Source organism: Mirounga leonina, unplaced genomic scaffold, assembly GCF_011800145.1.
Source record: "Mirounga leonina isolate KUSES-001 unplaced genomic scaffold, KU_Mleo_1.0 Mir_91, whole genome shotgun sequence".
Taxonomy (NCBI): Eukaryota; Metazoa; Chordata; class Mammalia; order Carnivora; family Phocidae; genus Mirounga; species Mirounga leonina.
The window spans coordinates 31,823,371-31,846,343 of NW_023270839.1; the positions used below are offsets into that span (position 1 = coordinate 31,823,371).

At 34.3% G+C, this 22,973-nt stretch overlaps 1 protein-coding gene across 9 annotated transcripts in view; it reads right to left on the reverse strand.

Annotated features, from left to right (window-relative positions):
• Positions 1-10,715: 10,715 nt before the first annotated feature.
• ZNF280D (zinc finger protein 280D) overlaps positions 10,716-22,973 on the reverse strand; it is a 305,303-nt gene continuing 293,045 nt past the window's right edge. For all 9 annotated transcript variants that reach the window (XM_034993555.1, XM_034993557.1, XM_034993556.1 and 6 more), the window contains 2 exons: positions 16,505-16,560; positions 10,716-13,683 (listed from right to left, as the gene is read on the reverse strand). In XM_034993555.1, the coding sequence (XP_034849446.1) occupies positions 13,059-13,683; positions 16,505-16,560 (681 nt within the window). In that variant the 3' untranslated portion in view covers positions 10,716-13,058. The remainder of the gene's footprint in view (positions 13,684-16,504; positions 16,561-22,973) is intronic.

The following is a 22,973-nucleotide window of genomic DNA, read 5'->3' on the forward strand; positions in this document are numbered from 1 at the left end:
TCTCAGGCATCTTACTTCCTTTCCTTACTCATGTGATCCTTGTTTAAAGAGCTCCTAAAGAGCTGTTTTGTGCATAGAAAAGCCAATCTGTATATGTACATGTGCATGCACACACATGTGATACATTTGTACAAGTACCAAGAGTGGAATGATATACACCACGGTTATTAACATTGGTTACTTTGGGTGTGTGGAGTAAGGGAAAAGGAACTAAGAAACGAAGAAAATCTATTAACTTTTTTAATACATATTTGCCTCATTTAACTGGTTGATCTAATTCTAGTCAGGAGCACAGGATTTTAAGAAGCAGACTACCTATCTGATTACCTTTGGCAAATTTCTTATTCTTTAGGCCTCAATATCCTAATTTACAAATGGAGGTACTGATAGTTTCTACCTCTTAAGATCTGGGGGCAAACTATAGCAAATAATTGATACACAGGATTTTAGCCTAGTGCCTGGCATATAGAAAACGGCTAGTAAATGTTAGCTATAAAAAATAACAACCTTAAACTCATTTTTAGAAAACAAAATGATTCAAAAAGGACTAACCATCCAAATAAAGAAGCTAGAAAGAGGACAACAAAATACGCTTAAAGAAATGTGAAGGGGACACTTGAGGTCAAGAGTGTTATAAACTCACACTTTAAACTCTCCTCCTGCTCTACTTATGTGGATTATAGATTCATTTAGCAACAAGAAAAAGACCAACTCATGTTCAAACGTGAAATGAACATTTCTCTGGGTCAGAAACAGAAGGCAAGAGTGAGATGTGGCTAAAGCCACAGCCCTACAGATTTCTGGGTCCACAAAGCAACTAGAAGCCAGTGGGATTTTTTTACTCATCTGAAATGACGAAAGCACTCCGTATGTGGCATGGGAGCATGGTCTAGCTGGGCTCTGAGAAAGCGGATGTGATCACTATCTGATGTTACTGCTTATGTAAACCTGTATAACTTCATTATTAGTAGGATCAACAGAGAAAACTGCACAGAGACCTGAGCAAAGCTGCATCCTGCCCAAGATACTGGGGCCAGGCACAGCTTCAAGCCACTTTGGGACAGGAGTTCCTAGGCATGGAAACCCAGTTTTGGACTAGGGTCCTGGATGACTAGAGGGAGGAAACCACAAAACTGCCAAACAGGGAGGGGTGAGCACAGAGAGAGGCGAGGCGGGGGAAAAAACTCCCACTGAACATTGAATCTGCAGATAAAAAAAACCCACGCCATCTGATGAAAATTAACACTAAGAAAGAGAACCAAGAACAGAACATAAAATAACCAGAAAGTCTGGACAAATATTTAAAAAATCTTCTTAAATAGGTTGTAATCAAGAAAGGAAGGAATGAAGGAAAGAAGGAAAGGAAGGAAAGGAAGGAAAGAAAGGAAGAAAGGAAAGGAAGGAAAGGAAGGAAGGAAGAAAGAAGAATTCAGGAGGAGAAACATTGCAGGCAGTAACCCAGAGAGTTTGAGCATTGAAGTTGACTTCTGCTTTGAGAGTACTTGCTGAACTGAAAACTGAGCATCAGTTTTACAGCCTAACCCTGGAGAAGGAAAACAAAGCTCATGTCTAATAGGAGACTGGCCTACAAAGCTGAGACCATAAAGGTCTGTATCTTAGTGTGAGCGTGAATTAGAAATACTTGCTCGCGGGGCGCCTGGGTGGCTCAGTTGGTTAAGCGACTGCCTTCGGCTCAGGTCATGATCCTGGAGTCCCGGGATCGAGTCCCGCATCGGGCTCCCTGCTCGGCGGGGAGTCTGCTTCTCCCTCTGACCCTCCTCCCTCTCATGCTCTCTGTCTCTCATTCTCTCGGTCTCAAATAAATAAATAAAATCTTTAAAAAAAAAAAAAAAAAAGAAATACTCGCTCGCTTACTCCCTCAACCACTGGTACAGCAAAAAAATTATCTGTCTCAAACTGTGACATGTCGGGAGTAGGGAGGATTTCCCCTGAGAATTTGTATTTATAAACTATATAAGAAAATTTGTATAGCTATTTCAAACAAAATAACAAAATAACAAAAATGCTAAGCATTACTTGATTTGATAAAACGGATCACTATAAAATAAAGCTCAATTCACCAGGAAAATAAACTAAGCTTGTATGTATATTATACAATCTTAAAGCAAAAGATGATAAAATTACAGCTATAAAGAGATAAATCCATCATCAGAGTCAGAGATTTTAAAGCATGCCCTTTAGTAACTGATCAAGGGGAATAAAAATCAGTAGGGCTTTAGAAAATTTGAACTATAGTGAAGTAATTTGATCTCAAATGTATACCTTCTACCCACAGGACTTCTTTTAGCATTTCTTTTTTTTTTTTTTAAAGATTTTATTTATTTATTTGGGACAGAGAGAATGAGAGACAGAGAGCATGAGAGGGAGGAGGGTCAGAGGGAGAAGCAGACTCCCCACCGAGCAGGGGGAGCCCGATGCGGGACTCGATCCTGGGACTCCAGGATCATGACCTGAGCCGAAGGCAGTCGCTCAACCAACTGAGCCACCCAGGCACCCTCTTTTAGCGTTTCTTATACTGCAGGTTTCCTAATGATAAATGCAGAAAAAGTCTTTGCCTTTGTTTTTGAAAAGCATTTTTGCTAGGAATATAATTCTAGGATGACAGGTTTTTTTTTTTTCTTTCAGTGCTTTTAAGAAAATCTGATGTCATCCTCATCTTTGTTCCTCTGTATGTCAGGTCTTTTTTGTCTGGCTACATTAAAATTTTATCAGGCTGCTTAAAATTTTCTCTTTATTACTGGTTTTGAGCAATTTTATTATGCTACCTTTGTGGGTTTTCTTCACATATCACATACTTGGGATTTGCCGAGCTTCTTGGATCTGTTTTTCATGGATAGTTTTCATGTTTGGAAAATATTAGACCTTAATGTCCTGCAGCTCACTGGGTTGTTTCTATTGCTGTCTTAAAACTCTCTGAACTTTTCTCCTACTGTGTCTGATCTGCCATTAATCCCATCAGCATAATTTTTATCCCAGATGTAGTTTTTATCTCTAACATTCAATTTGGATTTTTAAATATCTTAATTTTTTGAAGATAATTCTATTAACTGTTTTAATGTCTTGTCCTAATTCTGACATCTGTATCAGTTCTGGGTCAATTTTGACCAGCTATTTTCCTCATTATGATCATGTTTTCCTGCCTCTTTGTATGCCTGGTAATCTTTAATTGGATGCCAGACATTGTGAATTTTACTTTTGTGGGTACTCATTATTTTTGTATTCCTTTGTATCTTCTTGAGTTTTGTTCTGGGATATAATACACATATGTGGAAATTACTTGACCCTTTCAGGTCTTGCTTTTATGATTTGTTAGTTGGGAACAGAGCAGTGCTCAGTCTGCTAATTATTATAAGTGTTAATTATTCTCATACTAATGAAGCAAGAATTTCCTGAGTTTTCTACCCAATGCTCCCTGAATTTTACATTTTTAAATTCTTATAGGAATATGCACTGTTTCTAGCCCTGTTTAAAATGCCAGCATTATTCCCCCTAATCCTTTCAGATTTTTCTTTCCCTAGCCCTGGTTAGTTTCTTCACATACAACATAGTACTCTGCTGAATACTGCAAATCTCTGTGCAGCTCTCTCATCTCTGGCACTTAGTCCTATGAACTCATCTTCCCTGGGCCTTTCCAGACTCTCAGCTCTGTCTCCTCAGGGAATCTCTCAGTTGATGCCTCACTTTCCTTTCTCTGTGCTATGGCTTGTGAGCTCTCAAGTCAGTAAACTCAGGCAACCATAGGGCTCACCTCATTCGTTTTGTCTCATGGATCACTCTTTCATTCTTGAGGTCACTGTCTTGAAAACCATTGTTTTATGTTTTTTTGTTTATTTCATGGGGGAAGGTAAATCCAATCCTTATTACTCCAAACTGGCCAGAAGTAAAAGTTCTAAAACTATTGTTTAAATTACGCAATAAAATGATTCTTAAAAATCCCGGCGCGCCTGGGTGGCTCAGTCGTTAAGGTCTGCCTTCGGCTCAAGTCATGATCCCAGGATCCTGGGATCGAGCCCTGCATCGGGCTCCCTGCTCCGAGGGAAGCCTGCTTCTCCCTCTCCCACTCCCCCTGCTTGTGTTCCCTCTCTCACTGTGTCTCTCTCTGTCAAATAAATAAATAAAATCTTAAAAAAAATCCCAAGGGATCTAATATAAAACTAGTATGCAAGATGATAGTAGTAAAAGATAGGAAATGCTGAGGCAGATCTAAAAAGGTTAGGAAATTCTGACATAGGTCCTTAGGTACTGGCATGAAAAGATTTTCACGATATTACCCGTCAGGATAGGGTTAGACTTACATTGTAGTAACCACCCCCAAAATGTCAATAACTAAAAGCAACAGAAATTTATTTCTCACTTATTTTAAAAGTCCATTGCAAATTGGAAGGGTGGTTTTTCTGTTCATTAGTTACTCAGATGACAGAGCAACCACCATCTCAAATGTTTCCAGTAAACAAATCAGAGGAAAGACAAGAGTCTAGAAGGCCTCAAATTGGCAATTCAGTGCTTGAGTTCAGAAGTTACACATCATATTTGCTCACAATTCACAGGCCAGATTCAGACAGATGGCTCCACTCACCCAAAAGGGAAGTGTATTCCTGCTGTGTCTGGTTCTCTAGGGAGAACCTAACTATATGGTGAATAACCCTAAGGACTATTCCAGGCCATCCTTCTGGTCAATAAGTTATTCAGTGCACCTTCCTTCTTACAGCCCAAACACATTTTCTCTTCTGAGGAGAGGTAACTCAAAAGTCCCATTAAATCAATGTCAGCAAGCTCAAAGTTCAGTATCTTCTCCCATTGTCTAAGTCGGGGGATGGTATGCACTGTCTCCTCTTGAACTATTGACCTCTCAACTAAAAAGCTATCTGTCTCTTACACATACAAGGTTGAAATAGAATTAGAAAAACCATAATAAACACTCCTATTCAGAAAGGGAAAGATAGGAGATACACAAAGTCACTGGCCCAGAACAATTCTCTGCTACAAAAATTCCTTGAGGGGATCCCTAATCCACTGTTGTCCACAGCTATTGATACCACCATCTAGGAGGTCCCTCCCTTTTTCTTTATCCTTTTGACCACATCTGAGGTGGATACTGGAAAATAGGTTCTACTTGGGGACCAAGAAACTTTTTCCATCTGCTACCTCATGAAGAAAGTTGAGGGCCCAAAGGATAAAAAAATACTAATTGAAAGGGATACACGCATCCTGATGTTTATAGCAACATTATCAACAACAGCCCTGATTGTACAAAGAGCCCAAATGTCCATCAACCATGAATGGATAAAGATGTGGTATATATATATACACACACAATGGAATATTAGCCATCAAAAAGAATGAAATCTTGCGGGACGCCTGGGTGGCTCAGTCAGTTAAGCACCTGCCTTCGACTAAAGTCGTGATCCCAGGGTCCTGGGATGAAGTCCCCCATTGGGCTCCTTGCTCATCAGGGAGCCTGCTTCTCCTTCTGCCTGCCGCTCCTCTTGCCTGTACGCTCGCGCTCTGACAAATAAATAAAATCTTAAAAAAAAAAATAATGAAACCTTGTTACTTGCAATGACATGGATGGAACTAGAGTGTATTAAGCTAAGCAAAATTAGCGAGTCAGACAAAGACAAATACCATATGATTTCACTCATATATGGAATTTAAGAAACGAAACAAACGAACATTAAAAAAAGTTTAAAAAGGGGATAAAAAAAAAGGAGGAAAACTAAGTAACAGACTCTTAACTATAGAGAACACACTGATGGTTATCAGAGGGGAGGTGGGCAGGGGGATGGGTTAGCTGATGGGATTAAGGGGATTAAGGGTTTATAGGTGCTGGGGACTAGGCGGATTAAGCCACTTGTTGTGATGAGCACCAGGTGTTAATGAAGATTTGGGTCACTAGATTCTACACCAGGAACTAGTATTACACTGTATGTTAACTAATTGGAATTTAAATAAAAACTTGGAAAGAAAAAAAAAGGAAAATTGGGGGCCTAAGTGTTCATTTTAATTCTCGAACAATTATAAACTTTTAATCCAGGTTCCTGGTTTCTTTGACAGTATAACTCTCTCAAAATATTTGCTTCTTATTTATATAATTCCAGTTAGCAATGAGCCAATAGTCACACCCACAATTTTAAAGACATGGTCCCCCCTAAATTTTCCCCAAATTTAGCTGGAGTACTTTGAGCCCATCAGGCACTGGTAGAAGACTGACACTTTAGTACCCATTTCCTAAGCCATTTTGCCTATCTGAACAGATTTGCAGGCATTAGTATTTCCAATTCCTAACACATATTAATATTTAGGATATGGGAATAAGGAACCAAAATATCTGGGAATTCTCAGGAATCCCAAAATTATACAGAATCATCATTCTGTATTTCTCATAACACTATACTTAATATGTTTTGAAATAGTTATCAGTGACCATAATACTGAATCATTTTTCTGTGATAATTATGCTAAATGTTTCATATATTTTGTTAAAAAGACATAATAATAAATATATGGTTTATTAATATGAACCAATGTATTATGATAAGATTATACATTTCAATACCACTGTCTCTGCCTGACAAAGATATTTGATAACAGAAAATATTAAATGAAGGAAACATTAGCAAGTGCCAAATAAAAATCATTTTAAAAATTGAAAGTACTATAAATACTTACTAAAAGTTTATCTTAAAATGAAACTTAAAAGCACACAATACATTAACTGCCCTGAGAGTTTTTATCTTTATTTTGTAACAAACACTTCAGACACAGAAACTTACCTTTCATTTTTGGATTGGTATTAGTTGAGTTGCTAAGGATTATCCTAAAACCTCTACAAGTCGGTTTAGATTACATGTTGATTTATAAAAGCTTTTTTCCCTTTTTGATGATGAAAATATTTTGTCTGCATTCCCTGATTTTGGTCTTGCTGTTGAAATTGATACTGCTTTTGCTAATTTAGAGTTGAGATCAGTTTCTGATCTCATTTCAAAATGTTCCAAAAAACATTTACTTCTTTTCTTAGCATTTCTAGTTAAAGTATTTGCAAAGAACAGCAGCCTTTGGCAAATAATCATACAAACTGGGAAATGCCAACAAACTTATTTGGTATATCTGAATGTTACATTTGGATGTCCCATCAAGAGTAATAGCACCACACAGAATCACAAGTCAAAATTGCCAATTTATGGAATTAATTTGCTTCCACGTGTTATTCTTGGAACACCATTGATGAGATTTGCATAAATTATACTATATATAATCCTATTAACATTTATTTTACTTACAAGAATGACTCACTGTTAGTAGCCGACAGGAACATAAACATACATTTATAACATGGCAATAGCTACAAGTAAGATTGTGTCATCAGATTGTGACCACTCCTCTTCTATGTCCTCCTGTTCTGATTTCTGGAAATGTTGACCTTACTCTTGGACTCTTGCTTTTGGGCTTGACTTCAGTGGATTCCTTCAATCCAGTAATGACTCTAAATTCATTACTAAGCTTTAATCTTGCTTAGTTGCAATACTTTTTCCTGTTTCACCAATTTCCTGACTGATTTGTCATGAGATTCAGAAAAATACTTAAATTTCCCAAGAAATGCTGTGGAAGAATTCCTGCATAGAAACACTATGAGGTGGCCTCTCCTTAACCTAGTCTTTTAAACAATTAGTATGATGGTTATTTTCTTGATTTAATTACTTTGTTGCTTAAGGGCTTTCTCCTTTTACTGACTGGGGATGAGAAGTGTTGCCTCTTCCAACCCTTCAAGTATCTACATTTCTGGACTTTTCCTATTCTGTTTCCACTGGCAATCTTACCATTTCTCATCTGGGTTCACTTCTTAAAATATCTTGTCAAATGCAACTAATATAGTAAACAAAATTGTTATCCAAACCCTTCCAACAGAGATACAACTTCACTACATTATTTTTCTTCCAAGTTCACAGGCAAGTTTACCAAATCTTTCACCATAGCAGAATGTGGATCACCTCATGTAACTTAACCATCTGTCATCTAAACCAATGCAAGAGAGTTTAATTTAGTACAGTTTTGTTTCTTTTTGTGGCACTTTCAGGACTAATCCTGTATCAGATGGGATATTCCCTAACTGCATTAACTTAAAATAAAAATGTTTATTTCTTCCTTACGCTGCATGTCCATCTAAATAAACAGGGAGGCTCTGTTCACAGTCCCTCAGGAGCCCTGCCTAATGTAGCAATCATCATCACCATGTCAGATAGAAAAGAAGGTTCTAAAGTGTCTCACATCAACATTTAAATGATCTAAGTCAGAAGTTACTTTTCACTTACAACTTGTTGGCCAGGAAATAGTCATATGACCGACCACACACTAGAAATATTTGGTGAATAGCATGAATGAAAATCACATTAGGTAAAAAAAAAAAAAAAAAAAAAAAAGTTGACTTTGAAGAGTCAAAGAAAAAATCTAGATAAACTCTTAACTCAGGAGTTCATGCTGGGACAAGAGGCTGCCCATAACCATTTGGGGAAGATAATTAAAGTTAAGTATCAGTGTTTTTCAATGTAAAAACTGAATACCCTTCCATCTAATATTGCACTTAGAATTCTAGTACAGGTAATAACAAATGTAGACCAAAATTTATGAACTGAGAGCTTCCCTGTAGTGTTTGTAATAGCAAAAATACAAGAATGGTTATAAAATTATGATATATCTATATAAAAATATAGTGCAGGTGCTGGCAAACTTTTTCTTAAAGTGCCAGATTTAAGCTTTAGGCTTGTGAGCTATATGGTCTCTGTCCTGTACAACTGTGCTGTTTCAGTGCACAAGCTACAGCAGACAATATAAACCAAATGATATGGCTGCTTTCTAATACAACTGTGTTTATAAAAGCAGGTGGCCAAATATGGGTCAGAGTTTGCTAGCCCCTGATACAGAACAATTAAAGTCATGTTTTTAAGGCAGGGGGTGAAGACTTAAAAATATTTTAAAAATTTAAAATTATAGTTTAAATTCTCCCAAATTCTCCACAAATGGCAAGTTTTACTCTAATATTTGGGGGGAGGGGAGGGATTCATTTTTAAAAAGTGTTTGGATTGGGTGAGTAATGCAGTCCATTTTTCTGTTGTTTTTGGAAAAGCCAATGACTCCAGATGTGCCTGGGGTATTTTCTGGAAACCAAAATCCATGGTAACTTCTGTGATCTGCAATTATCCAGGCCATTAACATCGTAGCTATGGCTTCATCTATAGCTTAGTTCAATAATCTTCTTAATGATGAAGTATGTCATCATTCATCATACAGTGTGTCATCAAAGAAGACTAACTTATTCTTAGTATATTCTTTTAAATAATGAAAGCGATTTAATGATACTTTTAACAAGCAATTAAAAGTTAACTTTACCTAACTGTGAAAGTAATTTCTCAGGAGAACTTATCCCTCTATGATGTTAACATGTGTTGCTACAGATGTGTTTAATTCTTTACAAGATGATCCTGGTGAAGTATCTTTTAATTTATAGCTTTTGAGCTGATAATTAAACATTGCCATAACTTTTAAAGATCTACTTGACTATTCATTTTGTCTACATGGACCTGCAGATAGGCCTCACTTAAAAAAATACTTTAAAAAATAGTTGTTTCTCTCTTTTAATACGTACTTTTAATAGTATCTTGAATAGGTAAGTCAAATGATTCGTGTCTTAGCTGAAAAAACAAGTCTTAGTGTTAAAGTAATCTAGTAAAAATGAAATATTTGCAATCCTTCTTTAGTGCCTACACACATACAAAAGTCCTTCATTGAAGTCAGCACAAGTGAGTGGTTTTGGAATAATAATTTCAATGGAACAAAAACGATCATGTCAACCATGAAGTAAAAAAATGACATTACAGAAGCCTACAAATATTTAATGATGTTAAAACTTCTATAATTATTATATAAAGTATATCTTTAAATTACTTGCTACCTTTCCTATTAATAATATATTCACTAACTACTGCTCCTGAGGTAAAATTCCTCAAATCCTATTAATAAAAAAGATCACTAGGTCCTTTTCCTTAGATTAAGAAGTCCTCCATTCCAAATGCATATAATCAGTGTATGAATAAATAAAACTATAATTAGTACCATCAATGGGAGGATTATTTGCAAAAAGATAATTTATTTTAAAAACATTCAATATAACTGCTGGGAACTACAGATGTGGTAGAAAAACACTAATTTCAGAATCAGATCAAATTTCATTCAAATCTTAGCTTTGTAACCTTAAGCAAATAATTGCTTAGATATCTGGTTTCCTCATCTTTTTACTACAGCTAAAACAAGGTGACTTGTATCTTGTCAGTTCCTTTTTAAAATGTTTAGTTCTTAAAAATGTTTATGGGATGAGAAAAATTCCAATTTCCTCCCTCAAACTTTAGAGAGATGTAAAGGGGAAGAAATAACACAAATAAAGATGGCATTCAGATTTTTAATGTAAATTAAAAGTATATCCCACAAAACAAATATAATGCTACTTAGTGTCATTGAACTGCACTTAGAATCAATCGTAATTTTATTGTTAGGTAACAGTAATACACTAAGGCACCTTGGTAGGTAGTTCTTAGGCAAACAGTCACTAGAGTGCATCACTGGCTCTCACTGTCATATTAAAGTAGTCTAAGCACTCCAAAGCAGGCACAGGCAAACCACAATCCATGGGCCAAACATTCTTGTTTTGTAAATAAAGTTTTATTGGAACACAAACAGGCTATCATTTACATTGCATCTACAGCTGCTTTCGAACTACAAGGAAGAGTTGAATAATTGTGACCACACGGCCCACAATTACTTACTATCTGGCCCTACACAGAAAAAGTTTGCTGACCACTGTTCTAAAGCACTGCTACTCAAAGGTTTGGTTTGCACACCTGGACTGTTTGTTCCTGAACAGAAATGAAATGAGATGGTGTGAGAACATAAACCAATTATGTTAACCAAGTACAATGGTTATTTCAACTACACTTTTGTTTTCATTGCCAGGCTTTCTCAGTGAAGGACTTATAGTCTGGTACAGGTTCCTTTTCTACTAGTGGGTGGGTATAAACAGCTCATTGATTAGCTACTTTGAATACCACTACTCTAAAGGTATGGAGCCACAGCAGAAGGAACTACCCAAAGCTCAAAGGGTAACAGTGTCACTTAGAGACTTATCTTGGCACAGTGATCAAGGTTTTGTAGCATTAGGTGATAGGTTTGGTAACTAACTAAGTAGGATTCAGAAAATGGTCTTAACATAGATTTTCTTCCACTCTTTGCTCTTCCTAAGATTTAAATTACTCCAAAAATCTTGTCAGCTACAGATTTATGTTTCAACAACGTGAAGTGTAACAGCTAAAGTCCCTCTCTCTTCTATCTTTTCTTGGTAGCAGGAAAGATGAAAATACCTGACCCTCCAAAAGCAACTTTTCAAGAAAGTAAGTCAATAATATATTTTGCCTATTTAGCCTCTTTAATTTGCTGAACAGATAGAAAACTATAATAGTAAATTATATTTCTCTTGATTTAAAAGAATTTTTAAAGTAAATCTATTCTCTGCAAACATTACCAGTATTTTCCCCAGTACTTTAAGTCCTATTTTAAAATAAATCATGCATCAATTAAAAAATACAGAATGAAATCCTACCGCTAACTTTAACATGAAATTTCCTTGAACAAGTATACAATTTCTAAAGGCGCCAAAGGTAATCCGACTCAAGCAGTTTTCTGAAAAATAAAATTATTCAGGGACAGATTTTTATTGCAAATATTTACTCAAAAACTACTATATACAGCAGAATTTTAATAGCCATTTAAAACGTTTAACATTCAGTGAAACAAAACTTAAGAATTCAAAGCACATTTTAAGAAGTAAAAATGTAGCATTTTAAATAAATTTTTTAGTACTTTAAAGCAAACTACTGTTATTCATATTATTTATTTCTATCTCTATTATTTTCTAGATGATAAAAAAACAACTGAAAAATCAATTTAGCAGCCATTTTATGGATAAAATAGGATATGGATAAATTAGGCTAAATATCCCAAACCAATTTTTTACATCACTGCTTTAGGTCCCATTTGAAGTTTCTATTTTACAATTAAAGAAAAAGTCACTTAAACATGGCATGAGCCAGGACATGTTTTCAGTTTACTGCTTTACAATATCTACATTATACCATACTTTGGTTTGGCTTCCAGACCATTTTTATGGGTCTATTTCTAAAGATCATTAAAACAATATTAAAAGCATAATAGCTACAGGAGTTTCAACAATGGGTTTCTATTTTATACAACTAGCACATCAAGGATTTCTGCACAGCTTACACACTGACAAAAAGCACAAATATAAATTTATTATCTTAATAATTTCACTTTCACTGAAAGTTTAATTAAGGTAAGTTTACAGCCTGGCAGGCTAACACTTGTATGGAGGTACACAGATTCAAATATTCTGTTTACATGCTTCTGACAGTCTGGAATGTTATATTAAATCCAAAATTAATTTTACGTTCATCCAAATTCTCATTAGATCAATTAATTTCGCACTCTAAGCATGCTCCATTTACCAGCATTATACTCAAAATGAAGCCTTTATTCCCAAAAGGTGTGGGGTTTCCAAATCTCTTCCTTTAAGTTAACTGAAAAGAATACATAGGTAATAAAATCTTTTAGTTTAGGACTGATGGAAGTTTCAAAAGCTTTATTATTATAATTGATATTCTAATAATCAATTTGTACTGGCCACCAAGTTCTCCTCACAAACCATTAAATGAGACTTTTCCATTGCAAACTTAACTTCCACTAAAATCCTGTTATGTTTTAAAGGCTTCTTGGAAATCCACAGAAATCATGCTCTTATCAGTGAATTGATTTCTTTAAGAACCTAGGTTCAACATACAGGTAAAATGTATATGAATGACTTCCTTCACATTTTTCTCTTTCTGAACTCTACATAACAGCACCTCTGAGCTCACCTGATAGCACTGTTCCAAATGTTCTTACCGTTGGTACACTAAACTTAGAATGACTACTAAATTTCAACTTCTTTCTTTTTCATCTGCCAGGTCTACTGTTGTCTCTGTTGTGCTACGGCTATTTTCTCCAGGAACACTGTCAGTTTGATCAGATACTAAGTCATCAGTCTTGGCTGAAGGATCACCACTACCTTTCTGAAGAATCTCTGTGGCTTCATACTCAAGTACCTCTGATGGAGTCAAAGGTTCTAAATGAACACTGCCTTGCTCACTAACATCAGAACTAACAGATTCAGGTTCATCTCTTTTTCTCAAAAACTGATCAATGCTAACATCACCAGATGTTAACTGCAAATCCTTAATATTCTTCGAAGAAAACCTAGCTTCACTGGAGTTGGAATCTTCAATCTGATCACATGAAATTAAGTTTCCTGAACTTTGACACATCTTCAACTCTGTTTCCTGACAAATGTGCTCTATTTGTTTCTCCTTTTCTACTTTATTGGCATCAATATTTGAATCATGACTGAAGATATTCTTTAAGCCCGTTTTCTGGTCTTCGAGACAGGTATCATTTTCCTTATTTGAAACTGTTATGCTTTCTTCACTTTTTGTTGCTAATGAGCCTTCAAATGAATTTGTATCACATCCATTTTTTTCTTCCTCTGAAGAAGCTTTATCTTGTTTACTGAAAAAATAAAGCCATTTATTATCTATTTCTTCAGAACACGATATATTTAAAAACTATCGAAATAAAAACATGCTCTTAAAAAAAAAAAAAAGGTCAAGGTACATTTGCCAAAAAGGAAAAAAATAATCCAAGTCCCAAGTCCTTGCTATGTTACAATTTAGGAGTGGCCATTTTCTTAGGCAAAAGAGTGAGAAACTCCAGAGTCACATATTAAAAGGAGACCTGGGAAATCTATCAAAACTGGTTTTAGTCCTGGTAATCATTACTTTTATCTGTGCACACCCTGTCTTTAGTGGAAATTTAAGCAGTCTTATTAATTTGTATGAGTACTTTAAAGAAGAAGTGAATATATTTGGAAAAAAAACATTTTTTAAATGATTTATATATCCTCTTAGAATGTCTTACCCTATGCAAAATCAAATAAGCATTCATAAACATTTCTCTAATTTTTAACAGTTTAACTTAAAAAAACATAAATACATGCCTGAAAAAAATATATGTAAATATACAACATGCATATTATATACATAAATATATGTATATACATAAATGTTTATGTGTATATGAGTGTGTCTGTGTGTTCTCTATTAACCGGCATGTTAACAGAAACTATACAGTGAATCATAAAACATTAGAAACAGAACACTTTAAAGAGAATCTCCAGCTCCTTATCTAGATGTTACAATACTTATTTTATCAAAAATAAATTTAATGATTACAGATATCTTATTTCTTCTCTTAATCCACCTGGAATTTGGACTTTTTCTGAATGAACTGACAAAATATCAAAGCAATGTTATCAAATGGTCATTTATTGTTTACTAACTTATATTTATATAAGTTAAATAAGTCTGCTATTTATTTCGTTCTGATCTGTCTTTATTCTTGGGCCAATACCACCTAGTCTTACCAATTATAGTTAACAATATATTTTATTATTTAATAGAGCAAATCACCTACTATCCACTACTTTTCTCCCTAAGTTTAATAGTTTAAAAATATAAAAGACATTTGTACAAGGATGCTCATAAAAACAATGTTTAAATAGCAAATACAGAGGGGTGCCTGAGTGGCTCAGTTGATTAAGCATCTGCCTTGGGCTCAGGTCATGATCCCTGGGTTCTGGGATCAAGTCCCATGTCGGGCTCCCTGCTCAGCAGCGAGTCTGCTTCTCCCTTTGCCTGACACTTCGCCCGGCTTATGCTCGCTCTCTTGCTTGCTTTCTCAATAAATAAAATCTTAAAAAAAAAAAAATAGCAAATACAGAAACAACCTAATATCTAACAAGAGAGCAATGATTTAATAAATTATGGTAGTAAATAGAAAAATATGAATCTTCCTTTAAACATCATTGGTTTCTAAACCAAATTCCATTAGCATTTTTAACTAAATATTCATTATTAAACCTATAAAATAATTTGGAAAATGACCTATCATACATTACTTATTAATTATTTTCTATCACAGTAAGTTTTCATTTTCTTCATTTAGATCCTGTACATTTCTCATTTTTGTTATTGTGAATTAACTTTTTGTCCATTGTATTTTGTAATCACATGTTATTGGCATTCAGATTTTTATACTAAGCTACCTTAATTAGTACTCTCATTAATTTCATTCTTAGCTCATTTTCTTGGATCTTAGAGGTCAATTATACCATCTGCAAACAATTATAATATTTTCATTTAAACTTATATAATTATTATTTTTGTTCAGATCTTATTGGATTAGCTACAATTTACAGAAATGTTAAATTATAGAGAGGTGACTAGTCTGCTTTTTCAAACTCCTTCATTGAATTTTTGTTAACCACTGCCCGTGTCCCCAAATTCCAGGTGAAGAAAGGGCCAGATCATTTTTCTAGTAAAGTCTAAGAGACACCTTCATAAGGCCTTATTCCATCATTTTCTTTTCAGGGGCAATAGATTAATTAATCTCATTCAGTTAAAAAGCACCCTACACCTGATGCTGTACAGCTATATATAAGATACACAGCATAAAGATAGACATGGGGAAATTACTTAATTTAAAAGACAAAATAAAATTATCTTTATCTGCAATTAAGTTCTACTTAGAATGTTAGATTCTCTTTTGCTAAGAAAGCTTCTAAAATAAGATAAAAACAGAGAGGGAGGCAAACCAAGAAACCCTTAACTATAGAGAAAAAGTGAGGGTTGGTGGAAGGAGGTAGAAATAGGTGATGGGCACTAAGGAGAGCACTTGTTATGAATAGCACTGGGTGTTATATGCTAGTGATGAATTACTAAATTCTACCCCTGAAACGAATACTATTCTATATGTTAACTAATTTGAATTTAAATAAAATCTTGAAAGTAAAAAAGAATGTCTTGTGGTCTTTAGTGTTGATCAGAGCATTAAATTTTTTAAAGCCAATCCCTGAAGTTTGAAACTTTTATGTTAAGGTCCCACCACAGAAGTAGCTTTATAAAGCTTTTGAAAATACTTTAGCGAGAAAAGATTTTAATATTACCTGTTTGCAAAAATTGTCCCCACTTTGTAACTTGTAGGATCTTGTAATTGTTTTCATTTAATAGGGGCAATTAAAATATGTTGACATTTACTAGTAAAAATTTTTTACTAGTTAAAAATTTAACAACTATAAGATGTTTAAAGGATGTTGAAAAGATTTCAAAATTAAGGATCTACAGTATGTTTTTGTTGTATTAAAATTCCAATTTTTATTTTAGTTAAAACTAAAATAACATATAAAATAAAATGTCAACTAAAATAACACAGGCCAAGTATCAGCTTTTTAAATACTTTAATTTCAAGAGATTCAGTTTTTCCTTATATTTACCTTTCAGAATTTGATGTTTCTGTTTCTCCTTGAGCCATATTAGGTCTTGCAATTTCCTGAAATGATTAAGAATATGTTTCTTTTATATTCATGGTTAAACTTAAATTAAATTACTTTAATTATACTAAACTTTCTGGATTAAAGGAACTTAAGTGTGCAACCTAATATAGCAAAGAAATAGAAAAACAGTTTATTAAAGTATGTATTATATAATAATTCTCAAAATTAAAAGCAGAATTTAAAAAAATCTTTAAAAAAATACCTATAAGAATTTCAGTGTACTAGAAGTTTCTGAATCAAGGTCATGAAGCAGTTATCCAGTTATAACAATACTTGCTTTTCTTAGACTCTATGTAAAATGTGCATGATAATTACAATTAATTGAATAGAAAACTAGTAAAACACAATGTGAATTTGAATAACAAGTTGTATCCAAAGTATTTTATACAAACATATTAAATACAAACACCTATATGAAACATATCTGAAATTATGGTTTCATATTTGGAGTACTATTAACCCTTCTATTGTCAAACCAAGTAATATGAGATGATAGACAAATTAAATATTTTGCTGACTTGAAATGTTTTATAGGGAGAAAAGAATACAGTAAAACTTCAGTGAGCCAGAGGCCAGCCTAACAGTTCGTAACAATTACCAATTATTAAGTACATATGATGCGTGAGGTACTATGTTAAGAGCTTTACACTATCTCATTTAATCCTCATATTAGACATTCTCAATTCCATTTTTATAATAGGAAATACAACTACGTAGGTTAAGTAGAAAACCCCAGGCAATAACCACAATAAATGGTGAAGATCCAAATCTAGGTCTAGCTCTTAACTAGTACAGTGATTGACTGAGGCCTGTGAAATTGATAATGGTGTATTAATCACATATGTTTATTTTTTTTTACTCTCCTAAAACTCTGCTAAATGAGGCAAAGACATAAAACATTTTCATTCATAAAGACCATGAAAACACCAAAGCATAGTAACTGTCAACGAGATGTCAACAAATTTTTAGATGGAAAGTGGCTGGAGAAGCAGAAGTTGACTTTGCAACATGGAGGAATTTACAACTAAATATCTGAGTAGGGGAGTGCAAGGAGAAGACAATCAATTTGCTCAGAGAACTGAAGCAATCTGGTATCTGAAGGAATTCAGTACAAGATCCAGTACATAAAAAATAAAAATGAAGCACAAGGACTGCTGAGAAATCTAAATGCTCTTTCCCTAATTCACACAACAGATACCTATCCTTTCCTCTACCACAGAGGCTAAAGTAACTTTCTGAACTAGAGACAATTTAGACTTGTGAACACCAGGAATGGCAAAGGGAAGCCATGAGGAACTGAGAGAAAACAGAAAAATTTAGTCCAAGTCCATAAACTGAATAAAGGTCCCCACAGTTCTTCTCCTTGCCTGGCTCCCAGAATGCCAGCAGCTGGAGGAATCACTCTTCACCACCAACAGCCAGAATCTAGAAGATTCTTCTCTGGAGAAAATTATCAGCCTCAAGACAGACAAGGCTTCCCTTATGACTTTGAGAGCATCTTCCTCACCAAAGAATCAGTCAGCTCAGCATCTGATTTTCCTATGGTGAAGTCTAAACAATTCCCATACAGACCATGCAGATTGTGTAGAGCACTAATACAGGAGGGTTAACTAACCTTCACATTATAATCCGTGGCAGGAGTGTGTTTCACAGACACCTCGGACCTCCAAGACACTTTCAGGAGGCAGGTGAAGTTAAAACTCTTGGTGCAAAAGCCATAGTGAGTAAACGTGCTGGCATGCTGGCATCTTAACATGAAATCAAGGCAATGGCATCAAGCCAAAACTACACTAGTTATCACTGTATTCTTCACTGGCAAACACCAGCAGTAAAATTCACTGTATTAAATATCAATCTTTGAGCTCCTGTCTTTCTAATATTCTGTGTGATAAAAAAGGAAGTATGCATAAAGCATTGCTATTGTGACTGAAACACTTGGGTCTATGATTGAGTTGCAAGGTGAAGTTTGGCACAATTTTTTCAAAGAACATCATTTTTATTTTAAAGGATGACTGTCCAAACTATGACTATTTATACTTGGTTATTTAGGAGATATTTTCTTGAAAATTGACAAAGTGCACCTATCACATCAAAGAAAACAACTGACAGTGCTTATTCCAGTAATAAAATTCAAACAAATATTAAATTTTAGGACAACTTGTATTCACCATTGATCAGGTTTACGCTAATATTAAAGAATGACTTGGTATTATATATAAAACATGTCAACACCTGTAAAATTTATGTAACTCAGTGAACCAATATTTTTTCCAAATGATTAATCGGTTATAAAATCATGCATGAATAAAAGATCCAGACAGACCAATAGATTTTAATGTATCAAAGCATAAAAAGTTCAGTAATATGGAATGAGATTCCACATTGCAAAAAACCTTTAAGAAAACTTCCTCTTGTCTATTTTTGATGTAGTATAAAAAAAAACCACAATTATTTGAAAAGATTATTGAAGTACTAGGTAAGGCTGGATATTCTTCATATATTTCAACCACAATAACATATCACAACAGACTGAATTCAGAAACATGAGAATCCAGTTTTCTCCTACTTAACTAGACAGTACAAAGATATGCAAAAGTATAAAACAATACCAGTGTTCTAAGTTTCTTGTGTTTTAGAAAATAGTTATTTTTCAGAAAAAAATGTGTCATTTATCTAACTATATAGTAGGTTTATTAGTTTGGTTTTTATGTTACAATAGAGTTTTAGATCTCACATTTTAAATTTCTAATATGGTAAATCTAATACTTTTTGAGAGTATATATAAATAGTACCCTTTGGAGTTCTGCAGTGCACAACCTGTATGACTATATAAGGCAGCCCTGTCTCCATATTCAACAAGTCTTCAATGAACTCTGTAGTGCCTTACTCTTTAGTGTATGGGCAGCCAAGGATCACCACACCATTGAAGACATGCTTTATTTTTTATTTTTTTAAAGGTTTCATTTATTATTTATTTGAGAGTAAGAGAGAGAGAGAGCATGAGCTGGAGGGAGAGGGAGAGAGAATCTGAAGCAGACTCTGTGCTGAGTGCAGAGCCAGACGCAGGGCTTGATCTTGTGACAACGAGATCATGACCTGAGCTGAAACCAAGAGTCGGATGCTTAACCGACTGAGCCACCCAGGCGCCCCTGAAGACATCCTTTAACATCAGAAATAACAAAATAAATAGGAATAAAGAAAGGAGCTAAGAGACATCAGAGATATTGCTGGGAACAAAAGGAAAAAAATATAATAAACATTTAATATCCCCAAAGAAGTGTAAGATGTTATTACGTCCATTAAACAAGAACAAAAATTATGAAGCGAAAAATTGAATAAAAATATTAAAGAGCTCTTCAAAATTAAATATATGACAACTAAAATAAATTAAGTTTAGAAAAGATTTTTAAAAAGATTGAATGAAAAAGACAAAAAGAGGGAAGGCAAGAAAGGAAGTATCATACAATTAGAGGAGTTAATGCAGGAAATACAGTGTCACATCAATAGGAAAAATGAGAGAGAGAAAATGAACAAAGAAAAGTGAAAATTTACCAAAGAAATAATACAAGAAAATTTGCCCCAAACATATATATCCAAATTACAAAGCCTTATTAAATGCCTACCATAATGAATGAATGAAAAAAGGATTGGTGAACATATCATGAAATTTCAAAACACCAGAGATAGAGATAATCATTAAAGTTGCCAGAAAGAACAAAATAACCAAAATGCAAAGAAACTGGAGCAAGAATGGCATCAGACTTATCAAAAATAATACTTTCAAAATTGCATGGGAAAAATGATTTCTATGTACTTTAGCCAAACTATCTTTAAGTAAATATAGTTTAAAATATGCAAGGAGTGAGAAAAGATGAGCCCCTTCTGAGAGAGTTGTTAGAGAACATGTTTCATAAAAATAGGAAGTAAACTAAGAAAAAGGGAACTCCTAGTTCAGAAAACAGGATATCCAACACAAGAAAGTAGCAAAGGAAAATCCTGATACAACAAACTGCATCAGGCTTAGAGAGCAGCTAGTTTAAACTGAAGGAGATTTGAGAGGAGATATCCAAACTCTCCAACCATTTCTTTTGACGTGTGTGAACATTTGGAAAAAATACTTGCAAACATTAGACAAATAAATCACAACACTTTTTTAAAAACAGCATTAGGTGTATAGAGAACTAAACAAATGAGTCAAGATATATATTGTTTAACTCCATAAAAACAAAATAAAATATAGTAAAGGAAAAGAAATCATAGTAGTACTTCCTGGCTCAGCACACATAAAGGTCTCAAAAACTGTGATGTAACTGTGCTGAAATCAGTGCTATGCCAAGCCATATTGGAACCTGAGGTAAAAGGAAAAACGCATACCCCTATATACATATTATTCTTTTTTTTTTATTGTGGTAAAATACACATAAAATTTACTATCATAACCACTTTTAAGTGTACAGTTCAGTGGTATTAAATACATTCACACTGTTGTGTGACCATCAACAACATCCCCGTAACTTTTTTCATCTTGTAAAATTAAACTCTATACTCCAATTAAACAACTCCACATTCTCCTCTTCCCCTCAGCCCCTGACAACTGCCACTATACTCTCCATTCTTTATGATTTTGACTATTCTAAGTACCTCATATAAGGGGAATCATACAGGATGTCTTTTGTGACTAATTCATCTCATTTAGCATAATGCATTCAAGGCTTATCCTCATTGTAGCATACTGCAGAATTTCCTTCCTTTTCACAGTTGAATAATATTCCCTTGTATGTGTATACCACATTTTGCCTATTCATTCATCTATAGATGGATACTTGGTATACTTCCATATCTCAGCTATTGTGAATAATGTTGTTACGAAAATGATTGTACAAATATCTCCTTTAGTCTCTGCTTTCAGTTCTTTTGGGTATACTCAGAAGTGGAATTGCTGGATCATATGTATTTTTTCTTTTGAGGAACTGCCATACTGTTTTCCACAGTGGCTATATCATTTTACATTCCTGTCAACAGCACACAAGGGTTCCTATTTCTCTACATACTCATCAACACTTTTTTTTTTTTTTTTTTGACAGAGAGAGAGATGTATAGCAAGGGATAGGACACAAGCAGAGGGAGAGGGAGAAGGAGAGGGAGAAGCAGGCTCCCCAGAGCAGGGAGCCCGACGTGGGGCTTGATCCCATGACCCCGGGATCATGACCTTAGCTGAAGGCAGACTCTTAATGACTGAGCCACCCAGGCGCCCGTTTTTTTTTGTTTTTTAAATAGTAGCATCCTAACAGGTATGAGGTGATATTTCATATTAGTTTTTATTTGCATTTCTCTAATAATTAGTGTTGTTGCATATCTTTTCATCTTAGTGGCTATTTATACATCTTCTTTGGAGAAAGTCTGTTCAAGTCCTTTACCCATTTTTTAATTGGGTTGTTTTTTGTCATTGAGTTTTAGGAATTCTCTAAATATTCTGGATATTAACCCCTTATCAGATATATGATTTACAAATATTTTCTTCCTTTTGTGGGTTACCTTTTTATTCTGTGGATAGTGTATCTGATGTACAAAATTTAAAATTTTTCATGAATCCAATTAGTCTTTTATTTCCTTACCCATGCCTTTGGTGTGATAACCAAGAAATCACTGCCAAATCCAATGTCATGAAGCTTCTATCCTATTTTCTTCTAAGAATGTTACTGTTTTCAGTCTTACATTAAGGTCCTTGATCCAATTTGAGTTAATGTTTGTATATAGTGTTAGGTAAGGTTCCAACTTCATTCTTTTGCATGTGGATATCCAGTTTTCCCAGCACCATTTATTGAAAAAGACTGTCCTTTCCCCATTGATCTTAGCTACCTTGTCAAAAATAATTTCAGCCTATATTTGAGGCTTTATTTCTGGGCTCTTTATTCTACTTCACTGGTCTATATGTCTGTCTTTATGCCAATACCACACTGTTTTGATTTCTGTAGCTTTGCAGTAAGTTCTGAAATCAGTGTGAGTCCTCCAGTTTTGCTCTTCTTTTTCAGAATTGTTTTAGCTATTTGAGGTTCCTTTAGATTCTATATAAATTTTAGGATGTGATTTTCTATTTCTATAAAAGTTTTAAAAAATGCCTTTGGGATTTTTGTACGGATTGCAATAAATCTGTAGATTGCTTTTGGTGGTATGGACATTTTAACAATATTAAGTCCTCTAATCTGTGAACATAAGTTGTGTTTCCATTTATTTATATTTTCTTTCATTTCTTTCAGTAAGGTTTTATAATCTAATTTTACAAGTCTTTCATCCCCTTGGTTAATTCTTATTTCATTCGTTTTGATGCTATTGTCAAATGGAATTATTTTTGTAATTTCCTTTTCAGACTGTTCCTTGTGTATAGAAATGCAACTGATTTTTGTGTGTT